At 43.2% G+C, this 18,755-nt stretch overlaps 1 protein-coding gene across 1 annotated transcript in view; it reads left to right on the top strand.

Annotated features, from left to right (window-relative positions):
* Positions 1–18,755, top strand: part of LOC133440842 (adenylate cyclase type 3-like) — a 53,200-nt gene that overhangs the window by 22,832 nt on the left and 11,613 nt on the right. Inside the window, exons 8-15 of the mRNA XM_061718170.1 lie at positions 205–324; positions 956–1,098; positions 5,957–6,118; positions 6,208–6,295; positions 10,943–11,059; positions 12,153–12,424; positions 13,566–13,647; positions 15,872–16,030. Of these exons, the coding sequence (XP_061574154.1) occupies positions 205–324; positions 956–1,098; positions 5,957–6,118; positions 6,208–6,295; positions 10,943–11,059; positions 12,153–12,424; positions 13,566–13,647; positions 15,872–16,030 (1,143 nt within the window). The remainder of the gene's footprint in view (positions 1–204; positions 325–955; positions 1,099–5,956; positions 6,119–6,207; positions 6,296–10,942; positions 11,060–12,152; positions 12,425–13,565; positions 13,648–15,871; positions 16,031–18,755) is intronic.

Below are 18,755 nucleotides of genomic sequence, written 5' to 3'. Positions count from 1 at the left end.
AATATGTTGTGTCGATATAGATGCTCCTAAATGTTGTGCTGGTGCTCCTAAAATTTTCAGTAAGGAGCACTGGTGCTCCTAGTGGAAAAAGTTAGTCTGGAGCCCTGAGACATAAATATTAGATTCTGTACCATGCAACGTCCAGAACGCACAGATTTGAAGATTTGATTGCTCATTGCTTCCTCTCTGTTGGCGTCCCATCAGAAGCTGTCTGTGACCTCGTCCAACGGAAACTCCCCCCTGCTGATCAACACCACCGAGTGCAATGGCAGCATGAACACGTGCTGCACCACCCCTGAGGAGCCGGAGGACCTGGACACGAGGGTAACGACAACAAACACACCCACTAGAACCGGCTTCAACTCCATTAGACCTGATCTAGCTCATATAACTCTCCTTTAGCAGCTGGTTTAAAACCACCGTACACTGGCAGGTTTGATGTTGAATGTCAAAGTCAAAATTTCGCGAAAAAAGTCGAAATGTCTTGATGTAATGACTTGGCAACGGGAGATATTCTAGTCCGCTCAGCTCCTTGTGCTGTTTCTCTGGTTTCTTTTCATTTTCTTTTCTCTCCTCTTCTGCATCCCAGTCATCAAAATTGTTAAATTCACCGAATAAATTAAAAGAAATGACTAAATCACTCATGTCGCCGTCCTGCGGTAGCCGGCTCTTCTCTGAATCTCTGTTGCCGTGGTTACCACCTGGCAGTTGATCCAGCACAATGATATTAAAGATTTCAGGCAATTTGACCAAACTTGTTTTCTAGGTGTAGGTTATCACTTTTAATGGACACCTGCCAGCCAATCAGAATCAAGTATTCACACAGACATTGGTATAAGATCTCAGTAGTAGCATGTTTGTTGCCAGAAATGTAACATGGAGCGAGTAGCCCGCAAACAGAAGCTGAGCTCTTTTCAGAGTATTATATTATGCCTTTCTCCATGTTTGTTGTCAGGTGGTGAATCCATCCTTCCCCAACCCTCGGAGAAGGCTGCGGCTGCGGGACCTGGCTGAGAGGGTGATTGATGCTCAGGAGAACGAGCAGGAGCTCAACAAGCTGCTGAATGAGGCTCTGCTGGAGAGGGAGACCGTTCAAGCGTATGTGAAACATACCTACCCATGTCTGGAGCCGGTGGGCCATCAGAACAGCTCTGATCAGGGGACCTCACTTAGAGGTTTACTAACACGAACTAGAGGTTTACTGACACTAACTAGAGGTTTACTAACACTAACTAGAGGTTTATTAAACACTAACTAGAGGTTTACTAACACTAACTAGAGGTTTACTAACACTAACTAGAGGTTTACTAACACTAACTAGAGGTTTACTAAACACTAACTAGAGGTTTACTAAACACTAACTAGAGGTTTACTAAACACTAACTATAGGCTTTACTAAACAGAAAGGTTTTAAGTTTAGTTTTAAAGGTGGAGGTGGTGTCAGCCCCCTTAACCCAGATTGGAAGTTGGTTCCAAAGTAATGGTGCCTGATAGCAGAACGCCCGCCCTCCAAATCTACATTTAGATACTCTAGGAACTACGAGTAAACCTGCACTCTGAGAGCCGAGAGCTCTGCCAGGAACATAAGGCACTATCAGGTCTTGCAAATAATGCAGAGCTAAGCCGTTTTGAGCTTTATATGCAAGTAATAACATTTTAAATTGGATTCTGAATTTTACGGGTAGCAAATGGAGCGACGCTAACACTGGAGAGACGTGGTCTCTCCTGCTGATTCCTGTCAGTACTCGTGCTGCTGCATTTTGGATCAGCTGGAGCCTATTCAGCAAATTACTTGGACATCCTGCTAATAAAACATTACAGTAATCTAGTCTAGAAGATACAAACGCATGAACTAGTTTTTCTGCATCACTCTGCTAGAGGATTTTCCTAATCTTTGAGATATTACGGAGATGGAAAAATGCTATTTCAGGGCTCCAGACTAACTTTTTTCACTAGGAGCACAGTAGCCCCTAACTGAAAATTTTTAGGGGCACAATCAGAAATTTTAGGAGCGCACATCGTTTATCGACACGCTAACCAGATTTTTACATTTCTACTACATTTCAGTATATTAGTAATACATATTTCATAATAGATTAATGAATTCAGGGATTAAAGCAAAAAAAAATATTTTTGACTGAAAACATTTTTTTCAGGCCAGTTCATATTCCCCCGCCATCTATGCGCTGCACCACACTTTAAGAATGGCCCCTTTTTTGCCGTGCGGTCGTTTCCCAAAGGTTTCAAGTAAAAAAGTTAAATGCTGTATTAGCCCTTCTGTTTTCTGTTTTTTATCACCATTTGATTCGATCCGATATTAATGTGGGTTAGTGTTATTAAAAATGTTTTTTGAGCTGTTGCCTGAATTATACGACTGTAAAATAACTAGTGAAATAATAATTTCACAATAATTATTGTGAAATAACTAAAAAATAAATAACTCAAATGGGTCTTTCAATATCCATTTAAAGTGCAAAAAGAAGGAAATATCAACAGCTCATGCAGTAAACAAATAATTTTAGCTTGTCTAATTTATTCTGTCACCAGACACACAGCTTGCCATGAAGCATCAGGGATTTTTCAGGTATGTCATGACAAACTGTGTGTCCAATAACAGAAAAAACCAAACAAGCTATGAACTTCATTGAACTTATATAACATTTTGAAATTTAAGCTGAAATATCCAAAACACTGAACACTGGTTGTGCACGGGTGGAGGTGTGTATGAGTGTATATGAGTGTATATGAGTGTGTATGAGTGTGTATGAGTGTGTATGGGTGTGTCCTTGTCTGTGTGTAACGTGCCTGGCGATTCAATGATCTGCAAGTTTTGCCCGCACACAGTTGACTGGACACGAAAAGATACATGCGAAAAAAGATCATTTACTTTAACGGCGACGTCTGTAGGTGTAATAATCATAATGTTGTGTTACAGTACCACGCGCTCTCCTCACGTGGAGCGCGAGAGCGGGGTCTGTTTCTTAACGCAGCTGGTTGTCTGCGAGATTGACGCACATGGCAGCATAAACACAGTCTCAAACAGCAAGTAATTTCCAGCATTAACAGTCCTGCTCAGCCCGCCGTCTGTACGGAGTAAACTTTGGTTCTGTATTTTCTGAGCTGGTTTCTCAGGCGGCCGCTTCGACGTTTGTTTTCTTCACGAGGGCAGCGGGGGCGGGCGGGGGAAAGAAGCGCAGGTTCCCCGGCTCTTTTTTCAGCATTTTTTCAAAAGAAAACTTAATTTAGTTCAAGTTTTAAAAACCAGCGCTTTGTTAACGCTACCGCTGCTCTTTGACGCCGTGTTCATTGTTTGATAGTTTCACACCACACGCATGTGTGAATTAAATGACGTGACTGCTGGTCCCCCAGTCTCTGACAAGTCGTCTTCCCTGAGGGACGGGGGCGAACCCGCCCTCCTCTGGTTCTGATTGGATAATACCAAGGCTCTGGCAGCTTTATTGGTTTACAACAGCGTCAGTTTAATGTCCAACATGATTTAATTGGATAGTCTAACGGCTGATTTATGGTTCCGCGTTACACCAACGCAGAGCCTACGGCGTTGGTGTAACGCTGGCAAATTTACTGGTCGCACGTGTGCGAGTGGACATGAAATTCAGTCGCACATACTCAAATTTTGGTCGCAAAATGCGAGCATTTGGTCGCAGTCTGGAGCCCTGTATTTTACAAACCTGATTAATATACAGTTTAAACGACAAAACAACACCAAGGCTTCTCACAGTTGTACTGGAGGCCATCGCAACACCATCCAAAACCCTTCCCAAGGGAAAACAATAACCAATATCACTAGTTGTTGTTTTGAAAATAGTTGCTGCACCTGTCTGAAAACCAGAAACAAACTAAGTTGGGAACACTGACGTCAGCTCAGTAGCTACAACTGCTACTACAGGTTAAAGATGGGTCAGGGAACGGGCCCGTGAGTTGGGCCAGGAGCCTTGTTGCTTGGCAACAGTGCCAACCACTACTTCCTGCCCCACGCAAGCAGCACCTAGCAGCAGATGTTGGGCCCCAGCACTGCTCGTGTTACGGTATATCACACTGTTGAAAGTTTAAAGCATTTACTTCTTGCTTCATTGGCTTTCCATCCTGACGGTGATGTCACCTTGCTCTTTGATAGCCTGTAGCGCGATTGACCAAACGAGTTAATTCCCTCTAGCCTTGCTCAAGGGCTCCGGATATTTGCGTATTACCCCGCCTGTAATATGGCAGCATACTGCGTATAACCCTTCACCAGTTCCATTAAGAGCAGAGTCCCAAATTTTCCCAAGGGCAATAATCAAATGTTAAATCCCTCTTGCAGAGGGGTCACCACGGGGATCATAACCGGCACATCGATGTGGGCACATGTACGGAAGAGTATTAGGGCCATGCAGGAGAAAAAATATTTGAGAGGGGAAGATTTTTATTTTTTTTTATTGTGCAGAAAAAAGTCGAAAATGTTGAGAAAAAAGTTGAAATGTCGAGATTAATGTTGAAATACAATTTCAAGAATAAAGTCGAAATTTTGCCTTTTTCTCAACATTTCAACTTTATTCACAAAATTGTACTTCAACATTAATCTCGACATTTCGACTTTTTTCTTGACATTTCGACTTTTTTCTCGACATTTTGACTTTTTTCTCGAAGTGCTTAATTGAAAAAAAAAATCTTCCTCCTCTAAAATATATTTTTATTTTTCTCCTTCCTGGCCCTAATACTCTTCTGTAACTGTAGCGTGATTGACCAAACAAGTTAATTCCCTCCAGCCTTCCGCAAGGGCTCCGGATATTTGCGTATTACCCCGCCTGTAATATGGCAGCACACTGCTCCTAATGGAACTGGTGATGGGTTATAAGAGTCCCCAATTTTCCCAAGGGGAATGATCAAATATTAAATCTCTCTTGCAGAGGGGTCACCACGGGGATCATAGCCAGCACATCTATGTATGTGGGCACATAGATTTGCCCTGATTTTACGGCGGATGCCCTTCCTGACGGGCATCCGGGAGAGACCGACAAGCATTCCCACTCAGATACAGTACACACCTACAGGGGCTTTAGAGTTATCAATCCATCCAGAGATACAGGGTTTGGACTGTGGGAGGAAGCCGGAGTAGCTGGAGAGAACCTACACGAGCACGGGGGAACATGCAGACTCCACGCATGTGTGTGCGTGTCTTAACAAAGTATCTAATTATTATTATTATTATTATTGATATTGAAATCATGCAGCATACAGCACCTCTGTACACATGCAGGTTCAGGATAGTGCATGTCCACATGACAGATAAGCTAAGTTGTCAGTTGTGTGAAATAACACTTGGAAGACCTGGAAACAGGCATTGTGGCATAGAATTGTCAAATTGGTTTAATTCACCATACGAATTGTTACAGATTATTTTTGTAATACTGTATTTGACCCGGTCTTTGTACGTTTTGACCATACACTGCAAAAACTCAAAATCTTACCAGGAATATTTGTCTTATTTCTAGTTAAAATGTCAAAAAATCTCATTACACTTAAAACAAGAGTTATTACCAGAAAAATAACTTCTTTGACAATTTTCACCTGTTTCAAGTAAATTTTCACTTGAAATAAGTAGAAAAATCTGCCAGTGGGACAAGATTTATCTTCTTATTACAAGCAAAAAAATCTTGTTCCACTGGCAGATTTTTCTACTTATTTTAAGTGAAAATCTACTTGAAACAGGTGAAAATTGTTGTTTTTTTTTTTTCCAGTGATGAGTCTTGTTTTAAGTGTAATGAGATTTTTTTGACTAAAAATGAGATAAAAACTTTAACTAGAAATAAGACAAATATTTTATACTTTTTATTTGTTATTTATTGTTTAATTGTGTCTTGCTGCTTTTAATGTTGATGTAAAGCACTTTGAATCACCTTGTGTTGAATTGTGCTATACAAATAAACTTGCCTTGCCTAAGTCCGGTGTGTTTCCACAGGCTGAAGGGGAAGCACACCAACAAACTGTCCCTGAGGTTTGTGGACCCGGAGCTGGAGACCCGCTACTCGGTGGAGAAGGAGAAGCAGAGCGGAGCTGCCTTCTGCTGCTCCTGCGTGGTGCTGCTCTTCACCGCAGTCATGGAGGTGCTGATCGACCCCTGGTCAGTCCCTCAGCACCAGCCACGCTGCTCCCTGCAGGACTAGAGGGGCTGGACACTGATCACTGCTCTTCTGCTGGGTTTCCCAACAGGCTCATTGCTAACTACGTCACCTTCGCAGTGGGAGAGGTGCTGCTGCTCGTCCTGACCGTCTGCTCTCTGGCTGCCATCTTCCCCAGAGTGAGTCTCAGACGCCCACCTGCAGTTTCACCTGCTGGATTCTCAAAGAACATACCGTCTGTTAGCTTTGATTCCAAGTTACAAACAGGAACCTACTGGAGAGGTGTGTCCGCAGGTGTTCCTCCAGACACACCTACTGGGGATTCTAATGGCGCTTTTCCACCAGCACCTACTCGGCTCGACTCAACTCGGCCTGATTTCTTTTCTACAGGACTGTCTCAGAAAATTAGAATATTGTGATAAAGTTCTTTATTTTCTGTAATGCAATTAAAAAAAACTTCATACATTCTGGATTAATTACAAATCAACTAAAATATTGCAAGCCTTTTATTATTTTAATATTGCTGATTATGGTTTACAGCTTAAGATGAAGATTCCCAGAATATTCTAATTTTTTGAGATAGGATATTTGAGTTTTCTTAAGCTCTAAGCCACGATCAGCAATATTAAAATAATAAAAGGCTTGCAATATTTCAGTTTATTTGTAATTAATCCAGAATGTATGACGTTTTTGTAATTGCATTACAGAAAATCACAATATTCTAATTTTCTGAGACAGTCCTGTATAACAATTCAGCACCTGGATCAGAAGTAGGAGGTTGGAGAAGCTGCTGTGACGTATTTGATTGTGTGATCTAAACGAAGAAGACAACAACACTAAAGATGTAGAACCTGGAGGAGATGATAGATGTGCTGCTGGATCTGTGGCTTGTGTTTGATATCAAGTTAAAAAATGAGAGTGAGAGAAGATTCAAGCAGCAACGCTTTATTTTGTTAGTTCGTCTCGGTGCTGCTGAAAAGTCAGCTGGAGCCGTGAGCAGCTATGAAGTGACAGAGCTCCTGGTAGATCTGGTCGTTCCTTATCTCCGTCTAGATCTTTTTAATTCTCTCCTCAGCACCAGGTTTATGAACATCTGACCCTCAGAGTTGGATCATGAAACAGACTTTTGCTGCTGTTGCTGGTTGAATAAAATGGACAAGAATCCGTCAGAGTCTACTAACTTATCAGACGTCTGACTCCAACCCCCCGACCAATCGGTGGCCTGTAGTGTGATGATGTCAGATACAGCCGACTCAGCAGCTTAGAACCTCGGCAGAATAGTTACAGAAAAGTATCTACTCGGCATGTTAGACCCCTGGTGGAAAAGAACCAAACCGAGGCGAGTGGAGTCGGGCTGAGTAGGTACTAGTGGGAAAGTGCCATAAATGGTGGGAGTGAGATAAGAGCAGTTCCGATGGACAGGTTTCCTCTCCAGGAGGACACTGGATCATTCACGGGTGGATGGATGACCTCCATCTTCATGACGCTGGTGCTGAATGCCGGCGTGGTGTTCAGACTCATGTTCATGTTTGCTTGGTAGCAGCAGCAGTTCAGATCCCGCTGTGATGGAAATGTTCTGTATTGATGTCCAGCCAGAGGGCAGGTATTGACTGGAGCTGCCACCACGCGGGTCAGGTCAGTCAATCTGCTCTGAGAACATAGATGGTGCTGGGGGCTCGGCAGGCTGCCAGTATCACACCAGCCACCCCGGTGAGCCCAATGTGCCTTTGCCACAGTGATGGACACGTGTCCTAGTGGGACCAGGTCCACGTGTCCGAGTGGGATCAGGTCCACGCCTCCACCCCACTGTTGGACACTGGTTTGTGTGTGCTAACGGTCCATCAGAGCCGTTACCCAGCCCGTGCTCCAGGTCTGACTGAGAAGCATTTGAACTCGAAATCAGGACATTGACAACAAAAGGTCTTGAGATACGTATTTGTTAAAGTATTCCTTAAAAGTTGATGAAGACATTTTTATGAAGTTAGGGAGAGTTTCTTTTAAAAAGTCATGTGTTCCATCCATCCATTTTCCACGACTTATCCATTCCCGGGTCGCGGGGGCAGCAGTCTCAACAGAGATGCCCAGACTTCCTTCACCCCAGACTCTTCCTCCAGCTCTTCCTCCATCTCTTCCTCCAGCACTTCTTCCAGCTCTTCCTCCATCTCTTCCTCCAGCTCTTCCTCCAGCTCTTCCTCCAGCTCTTCCTCCAGCTCTTCCTCCAGACACTTCCTCCAGACAATTCCTCCAGACACTTCCTCCAGACACTTCCTCCAGACACTTCCTCCAGACACTTCCTCCAGACACTTCCTCCAGACACTTCCTCCAGACACTTCCTCCAGACACTTCCTCCAAACACTTCCTCCAGACACTTCCTCCAGACACTTCCTCCAGACTCTTCCTCCAGACTCTTCCTCCAGACACTTCCTCCAGACACTTCCTCCAGACACTTCCTCCAGACACTTCCTCCAGACACTTCCTCCAGACACTTCCTCCAGACACTTCCTCCAGACACTTCCTCCAGACACTTCCTCCAGACACTTCCTCCAGCTCTTCCTCCAGCTCTTCCGGGAGGAGTCCGAGGCGTTCCCAGGCCAGCCGAGAGACATAAACCTGAATTATGGTTCTGCGTCAAACTAACGCCGTGTCTACGCCATCTCCGTGACGCCGCCGTGAACCTTCGGACTTCTCCGTCACTCCATTTCTCCGTGATGCAGTACCCCCCGCTAGTTTGCGATCTTTTCCTGAATGGTTTATCCGACTTTTTCCGGTCACAGTGAATCAAAGAGATAAGGACAACTATTGTGCTAAAAACCAAAACAAAAAAAATGACACATACACGAAGAAAAGAGCGCTGAAAGTTCACGACTGCTTCAAACCGGAAACCGGAAATGCGTTGCTACCAAGCGAACCAATCACAGCCCTCTCCGTCTGCATGTGGTCTGTGTCGCCTCGACGCGTAGTTACAATTTTTGGGAGGTGACGTCAGTGACGGCGTCAGTGACGGAGGGATATGCCTGGAACACCTCCCTAGGGAGGAGGGACATGCATGGAACACTTCCCTAGGGAGGAGGGACATGCCTGGAACTCCTCCCTAGGGAGGAGGGACATGCCTGGAACTCCTCCCTAGGGAGGAGGGATATGCCTGGAACACCTCCCTAGGGAGGAGGGACATGCCTGGAACACCTCCCTAGGGAGGAGGGACATGCCTGGAACTCCTCCCTAGGGAGGAGGGACATGCCTGGAACACCTCCCTAGGGAGGATCCAGGAGGATCCGGTACAGATGTCCAAGCCACCTCAGCTGACTCCTCTCAATGTGAAGGAGCAGCGGCTCGACTCCGAGCTCCTCCCGGGTGACCGAACTCCTCACCCTATCTCTAAGGGAGCGTCCAGCCACCCTGCGGAGGAAACTCATCTCGGCCGCTTGTATCCCCGATCTTGTCCTTTTGTTCACTACCCAAAGTTCATGACCATAGGTGAGGGTAGGGGCGTAGATTGACCGGTAAATCGAGAGCTTCTCCTTTCGGCTCAGCTCCCTCTTCACCACGACGGTCCGGTACATCGACCACATAACTGCGGACGCTGCACCGATCCGCCTGTCAATCTCACGCTCCATTGTTCCCTCACTCGTGAACAAGATCCCGAGATACTTGAACTCCTCCACCTGAGGCAGGACTTCCCCACCCACCCGGAGAAGACACGCCACCCTTTCCCGGTGGAGAACCATGGCCTCGGTTTTGGAGGTGCTGATTCTCATCCCTGCCGTGTCGCACTCGGCCGCAAACCGCCCCAGCACATGCTGGAGGTCCCGGTCCGAGGAAGCCAACAGGACAACATCATCTGCAAAAAGCAGAGATGAAATTCTGAGGTTCCCGATATTTTATCGATATGCATGTGTAGGAACGATTATCGATACATAAATCCAAGTATCGATTAAAAAAAAAAAAAAAAAATATATATATATATATATATATATATATATATATATTTTTTTTTTTTTTTTTTTTAATCCTGATTTTTTTCCCCATTTTATCACCCAGCGCTCCTACCTAAGTCAGTCCTGGGCATTGCTCCATCTACCAACCCCGGGAGGCCCTGCACTGAGCTCAGGTCTCCTCCTTACTTGAGGAGTGAGCAGGCTGCTTCTTTTCACCAGGCAGGGTGGGGTTTCTCTGGCCGGACGTGGCGCGTGGAAGGATCATGTTATTCCCTTATTGTAACTAGAATATCGATATCGTATCGGAAATCGTATCGTCTTGGGACCTAGTGTATCGGAATCGTATCGTATCGGGAGGTCAGTGATGATACCCAGCTCTACTACCCATCAAATGTCAGGCGGTGAAACCAAATATGTACTTAAAAAAAAAAAAAAAAAAAAAAAAAAGCTCCAAAGCTATGTAAAAAAGTACGGTACACAGGCTATTTGCCAATAATAGTGCCAGCTTTGTCTCCTAACTGTTGGTAACCACGCCCACCTTGCATGTTTTCCCTGCTGATAAATGATAAATGGAGACATTGGCTATGGTTTTAAAGATAAAGTAGACAACTTGTAATAAAGAGAAGGACGTCAGTGGTAAGTGGCCACAGAGCTCTAAGTGGAGATGCACCTTCAGTCTGGACTATTTACTGTAGGTCACTGACACCTTTTAACACTCAAACCTCCTTCAACACTGATTAAAGCCTCTGCTCCATGTCGGGAGGGAAAGCTGGTAATCAGCCATCACAGCTTTGACGTGTTCAGTACGCATAAACGCCTCCCGCTTCCAGCTTTCTGTCATGATAAAAAAGGAAGTTATGATAAAGTGATTTTCTTATCATTTGATGTCAGGTTTATCCAAAGAAGCTGGTGTCGTTCTCCACCTGGATCGACCACACCCGCTGGGCTCGGAACACCTGGGCCATGGCAGCCATCTTCATCGTCAGCATCGCCAACATCGTGGACATGGTGAGCACCGGGGGGGGGGGGGGGGGGGGTCTGTACCTGGACCCCCTTATAATCCAGGTCCAGACCAAGGCTTCTTACCTCCCAAAGGGGAGTGTTTCCCTGACGTTCTTTATGTAATAGTTAGGGCTGTCAAACGATTCATTTTTTTAATCGTGATTAATCGCATGTTGTCCCTAGTTAACTCGTGATTAACCGCATACTAATCGCACATTTATTCACACATTTTTTGCTGTTCTAAATCACCTTAAGGTATTATTTTTTAATGTTTTTAATACTGTTAACAACATGAGAAAGGGCAAATATGCTGCTTTATGCCAATGTTTATTCAACTTTCCACAAAAAAAAGCTTTTCCTTCATTCCTTCATAAATACAACACAATGTAGTCCCCAACTTTACACTTGTAAAGACTAACTTAAGATTCCTTGTTTTTTAAGCAGCTCAATGTAAAACAATGAACCATACGCGTCACAAACATTGTACAAGAAGTGCATTGGTCAGTTAAATTTTCCAGGTAATTATGTCTAACCTCATATGGAGGAAAATAAAATGCTCAAAAAATATCCCCTTCTCCTAAGTGGGATCAAAACGGGGATACAAAAAATAAATTGCAAACTGCATCAGTCGTGTGTTTGGCTGCCAGTGGTATTTAAGACTCGACGTCAGTAAATGCAAATAACTTTAGTCTTGTCCAGCGAACCATCTGCATGTTTTTGAAAGTGAACTTTTCATTCTCTATCTTTCCTCGCTTTTCAAAAAAGTTCCTGCAGTAATTCACCATACTTTTCCTAAAGCTATGGGTGCCGTCGATTGCCAGAAATTATAGAATATAGCGCGTTTTTAGTTTTTTATCCTGCGCGTTAATCGTGCGTTAAATAAATTGTTGTCGTTAAGAGGACGTTAAGTTAACGCGTTATTAACTCAATTATTCACTTTGACAGCCCTAGTAGTAATTGATCGGGGATCGTGTTCTTGTCCCTGGAAACCTCCTGGAGACAACTGTTGTAATAGACGCTATATAAATCAAATGAAAAGAGTGCTGTGGTTGCTGGAGCTGACGGGTTTGGAAGTGACACACATGTGCCTGATCTTCAGCTGAGCTGTCGGCCTGCAGCTTCAGATGCGGGTGGCAGCACCGGGGCTCCCTCCTCTTCTTCCTCCGGCCCCGAAGGCTGTCTCCACAACCCCAAATACTACAGCTACGCGGCGGTGCTGGCCCTGATGGCCGCCACCATGCTGGTGCAGGTCAGCCACATGGTCAAGCTCACGCTGATGCTGCTCATCACCGCCACCACCGGGATCGTCAACATCTGCAGTTGGAGAGACGTCTTCGACCGCTACGACGTGGCCCGCTTCCAGGAGTACAGGTGATTAGAGCCAGCACCTCCCGGACCGTTTCCCAGTCCTCTGATCACAGACTTACCCTGGATTCACACTGAAAGCACCACAGGTGTCACAGGCGTCCGGTTGCCATTCATTTTCTATGAAATTGCGCTGCGAGAGGCGTCCAGAGCGTCAATTTGAAGTTGAAAAATCTGAACTTTATGTAAATGAGCAGCGTTGACGCCGAGGCAGCGTCCAATCACAGACCAGGATTCCTGAAGAAAGAAGCCTCAATGCAGATTGTACTTTCATGTACACACAAATGTACCCTCATTCACATGCACACATGAGCAGAGCTGTGCACTAACAAACTTATTTTATCAGGAATTAATATATTTCATCCAGCAAACTGACATTTTTGCTGATTTGACTGCCGTTTTTACCTGAACTGCTCATGTGAAACACTAACTGATGGTTGAGGAGCTGGATGGTCCCAAGGATTTTATTTGTTACATCGTTCCAACGTAAAATAATTAAAAACTGTGCTTATTAATCACAAAACACAGTTTAAACATCATGACTAAATCCGCTCCGACCCGGTGTGTGTCAGTGTTCACCAGACAGACTGCAGCTTCACCAGGACCAACGATGATGGTTGATGTTGATCCAGGACCAACCTGGTTAAGGAGCATCAAACTCTCTCTTATCTACGCAGAAATAACACTGAAATATAAAGAAGGCTTCCCAAAGTGTGATCCATGGTGAAATAGGAAACTGAAGATGTGCAGCTTTATACAGATATATGTAGGCTATATACACTATTCCCTCCAGTTCTGCAGCTTGAAAGCCCTGCCCACTGCAGGCGTCCACAGGCGATTTTTGACACTTTCAGTGTGAATCCAGCATTAACCTCTGACATGACGCAGACTTGTCCTTTTATTGAGTGCTCTGGTACCTGGCTCGATTATACTAAGATCTAAGACTGAATCCTTACACAATCTCAACATGCAGCACACCAGACAAACAGGGAAATCTCTGCTTTAACCTGCCAAAGACCAACTTAACTTGAACAACAGATAGATAAAGATATTATTCATTATAATTCATTGTAGAGTCAGACGGCTGTTTAGCAAAGGGTTGACTTCATCTGCCGCAGAAATGTGATGTCACTGTTGTTCTTGACAGCTTAAACCTGGTTCCCTCCAAGTTCACCATGACCACCATGATCTTCGTTATGATGGTCAGCTTCTACTACTTCTCCAGACATGTAAGTTCACCTGTCATATGATCGTATTGGCTCTGAGTATCTGACATATTTAATCTAAGATAAACAATGACGACATACTCCTTTTCACTGTCGTAGCCGTAATTTCCTTAACAAAAAGGAAGCAAAAAGAAATACAAATTCTTGCATAGAACTGAATTCCCCCCCACGATGCAGCAGCTTGAAGATCCAGTTTCAGCAACAGGAACTCTCAGGAGATCCTTCACTGCAAAAACTCAAAATCTTAACAAGGATATTTGTCTTATTTCTAGTTAAAATGTCTCATTTTTAGTAAAAGAAATCTCATTACACTTAAAACAAGACTCATCACTGGAAAAAAAAAAAGAACTACAATTTTCACCTGTTTCAAGTAGATTTTCACTTAAAATAAGTAGAAAAATCTGCCAGTGGAACAAGATTTTTTTGCTTGTAATGAGAAGATGAATTTGAGTGAAAATTTACTTGAAACAGGTGAAAACTGTCAAATAACAAGTTATGTTTTCTGGTAATGACTCTTGTTTTAAGTGTAATGAGATTTTTTGACTAAGAATGAGACATTTTAACTAAAAATAAGACAAATATTCCTGGTAAGATTTTGAGTTTTTGCAGTGTTCAGACCTCTACATGAGATCCTTCGTGCCCACAATAATAATAAGAAGAATAAGAAAATAAAAAATCTATGAAGAGACTCAAATCAAGTTATGAATTTGAACATATTTATATTTTCACACAAAAACATTGAGACTAAACGTTAGGATTAAAAAAGAAGGTACTAACTGCTGGTGACTGATTATTCAATTGCAATTGTGACAAAATATTTCTTATTATATTGAAATGAATTTCACAGTTTTATTTGAACGTAATCCTGCTTAAACAGGGCTGTACGCTTACTTTTTTGAATGGTAGCACTGGTGCTAGCAAGTTAAAAATTTTAGTAGCACAAATAAAAATTTACTAGCACACCCGGGTGGACAGTTAGTAGGGGTGTAACGATACACTAATCTCACGATACGGTACGATACAAGATACTGAGGTCACGATAACGATACGATATTATAGCAGTATTTTTTTAACAACCTTGAATGAGAAACATATGACTGGAAAAAATGGTCTTTTATTTGAAAGACACAAAATACAAAACAATACTGTGCGTTTGCCCTATTGTTACAGTTTGTAATGCTTTATAACTGTTTAAGTTTTAAAGAGAAAGCCAGGCCAACCATTTTCCACAAACTGAACTAAAAGTAAATGTCAGGTTTGCATTATGATCTTCAGTTTCATATAAATACAAATATTTAGACACAAACTGAATAGTTTCTCTCATGTATGATTTGACTTTTTTCTTTTCCAGAAATTTAACCACTAAAATTAAATAAATAAATAAAAGTAAATAAATACATACAATTTTACATATTAAAAAAAGATTGATTCATGCTCACCTTATAAGTGTAAGAGGAGATTTATTTTTGTTAAGAAGGTTATTTTGGTAATTCAGGGTTCATTATGTTATAAATATATTCTTTATATTCTGATGTAAATCAGGGACTATAATTACACTAGTCAGTTTATCTGTAGTGATTAGTATGTTTTAGATTGGGCGGAGTGATACAGCACTAGCTGCTGTGTTGATGTTCTAAAATCCTACACTGTTGAGCGGACAGTAAAGTACTCTCAAACTCAGCAGAAGTTTCCCCGTGTTTATCCTACTCACGACCCGAAAAAGGTTTAATTTAATAAGGTAAGGCTTAACTCTACACCAGACTTAAAAGTTCAGAGCTCAAAACCCCGCTAGAGTCCCGTGATCGGGACCGCAAAAAGGTACTTCTTTCTTCTGAGCGGAGTAAGATTTTGGTCCGCTTGTCGAGGCGCAGTCGCCACGCGCGGTCGGATCATGGATGTATTAATAGTATTAATAGCCTTTCCACACGGCGCCCCGGCCGTATGGTCGCGAAAATACGGTATTTATATATGAAATGTCAGAATAGGTAATTTTTTGACGACACCCCAGGGTGCCGCGACACCCGGGTTGAGAAAGGCTGGTGTATTGATTTTCACACTTTTTTTAACATGACCCCAGCGCAACTCACTCGCACAAATGCGAGTGGATACATATTTCTCTTCGCACCGGATGATTTTTATTCGCAAATGCGATGAAAACTGTCGCACTGTACAGCCCTGTTAAACGTTGTGTTTGGGCCTCCTCACTAACTGATGTGTCTGCGTGAAGGTGGAGAAGCTGGCCCGCACTCTCTTCCTGTGGAAGATCGAAGTCCATGAGCAGAAGGAGAAGGTGTACGAGATGAGGCGCTGGAACGAAGCTCTGGTTACCAACATGCTGCCTGAACACGTGGCTCGACATTTCCTTGGCTCCAAGAAGCGGGATGAGGTCTGTTGCTTACGGCTGAACGCACATACTCAAGCAGCGTTGCCAACTTAGCCACTATTCAGGTCTTATTGGAGAATTTTCTAGTGTGAAAGGACGTATGACGCTGAAGCGTCCACGTGCCCCGCTCCCATACCAGAGCACTCTCAGGGCAGCCCAGCGCTGTTTATTTATACATATGTACATATATTATACATATATACCGGTTAGTCTAATAGAGACACAGGTCTCATATCCAAGAGACCCCTGTTTTACACAATAAGAGGCAAGTTTATTTGTACAGCATAATTCAACACAAGGTAATTCAAAGTGCTTTACATCAACATTAAAAGCGGCAAGACAAAATTAAACAGTAAATAACAAATAAAATGAAATTAAAAATGATAAGAAAAGAGGTAAAATAATAAAAAGCACAAGTTGTTAAAAAGTAAGGGCAGTAGATCAGAGACGATCAAGATGGAAGAAAGAATGATCTTGGCTTTGAGTCTGTGTGAGGAGATGTGGGATGAGACTGCAGGACTATCGGGACATCAATAAAAAGGGACAAAAGTGGAGAGAGATTTCCCAGAATTTGAACATACCAGGGGCCTCATGTACTAAGAGTGCGTGGATTTCAACGTGAATCCGTGCGTGGAATTAACAAGACCGCAAAAATCTCTATGTACAAAGCTGTGCGTACGCCCAAATCCACGCAGGTTTCTCTGTACATCCCAATCAGCGTGGATTTGAGCGCACATGCGGGAGCACAACACTCCGCCCCGTCTCCTCCCTCAAATATATGTTTGAATATGATATGAAGATAATTATCCATTAAAAACTGCTCATCCTAACAAGAAATGTGCAAAAACAGAAACAAATAAAAAAAAAAACATCGGCTCTGAGCTGGAATAAATCATTCATTTTTGAGCATTTCTTCCGATTTCAGCTGGTGTCGGACTCCAGTCCTCGAGGGCCGGTGTCCCTGCAGGTTTTAGATGTTTCCCTGCTTCATTGCACCATGATACAAGTGACTGTGTCATCAACAGAACTATCCAGACTTTGATGACAAGTTGGTGACGATCATTAATTAGAATCAGGTGTGTTAAAGCAGTGAAACATCTAAAACATGCAGGACACCGGCCCTTCTGGGATTCAGTTTGACACCTGAATTATGGTGTTCTTTGCTTTGCGTTGCGTTCCGTGAAGAGTTGTGGTTTTATTATGATCGTACGGGTTTGTGAATGTTTATGGGCAGCGTTAGTGCATCATTACACTCTGCTTTTCTTGTTTGTAATTTAAGAACCGACACCAGAATTTTTGGTGGATGAAAAACGGCTCCTCGTTCTGCTTTATTGTCATGCATATTATATACTAACGGATTAAGACCAATGTACACGTTTATTGAGTCTTACACATTGTGGATGTCCGCGATCACCCCTCTCATAAGTATAACAATGTGAACAATATACATTTATATTTAAAACATGAAGCATCAAGATCTGATTCCTCTGCTGCAGAAATAAAGACAATTTGTGCCGACGGGATTATCGAGGTGCAAACGTGAGAAATAAAGAGCAAAGTTGCTGTAACTCGGATTGTTGCATCCGCAGGAGGAGAGACCGGTCTAGATCCCGGTGTCGTGCCAAAAAGTGATTGCCTCCCAGAATCTGATTTCTCCCCTGAAAATGGGTCTTTTTACCTGCCAAAAATTGATTGAAGGCCAAATACACTTAATGGAAGGTTGTTTCTGCCTAAATATGACTTGATCTCATTCTTGAGCTTCATAATCTGAAACTGAAACGTTGTAGCGCTCTCGCTCAACGGGCTGCTGTGCGCGCTCCGGCGGCCACAAATCAGAAGAAATCAGATTCTGGCAGGCAATCACTTTTTGGCACAACACCGGTTTTTGCTTCAAAATTAATTTTAATGTATTTCTGTCCAGACACAGTTATGGGATGTTTTAGGATCTGGCTTTAATCTCCAGTAGTCCTCCCATTACGGTCGTCATGACGACAGACAGATGTTCGACCTGTCAGCAGCTCCAGCTGAGCATCATGTTGGTCTGAACCGGAGCAGCTGGTCCAGTTCAGGACAGAGATCCAGAAGATCCTCTTGGTACCTAAACCAGCTGATGGTCCAGTCTTAGTCCTGGACCAGCAGATCGGTTTGGTGCCTGAGGACTCGCTCCTGATCCTGCATCAGCAGGTTCCTCTAACGGAGCCAAAGCTCCATCAGGATTTGCGGGTTCCATCGTTGAGCTCCTTTAGTTGTTTGTTCAGATCATGTGGTTGATTGTGAGATTATTGCAGATCCACTCTTGTGTAACTTATCTGGTGATGTGGGGACTGTCGTGTCCTTCACGTGGTCGTAAACTTATTGTTGACGTTACGTTTCCTCATATTCTGCACTTCACTGCATCACCAGTGAGTGTCGCCAACAGACAAAACCTCAGAAAAGTGCGTACAACAGCCTTGATGTGTGAGTGAAGGACCGCAGCTTTCTACGTTCACGTCATTCTTTGTACATCTGACCGTGAGCGTTGAAAGTGGCGTACGCACGTTTTTTGTGCGCCGCACTCTTAGTACATAAGGCCCCTGGTGTGTTTAAAAGTGGTAGAAATGTGATATTCTTTTGCTCTTTTAACAATAAAATGTTAGTTTAAAATAAAATATAGCATTTCCATGCCTCATATCAGGATCAATTGAATCATTTATCAATATATGGTTATGAAAAGACCACGTGTCAATAC

Source organism: Cololabis saira, chromosome 3 (genome assembly GCF_033807715.1).
Source record: "Cololabis saira isolate AMF1-May2022 chromosome 3, fColSai1.1, whole genome shotgun sequence".
Lineage (NCBI taxonomy): Eukaryota > Metazoa > Chordata > Actinopteri > Beloniformes > Belonidae > Cololabis > Cololabis saira.
Note: the sequence above shows the minus strand (reverse complement) of the source record. Positions and strands in the feature narration are given on the sequence as shown.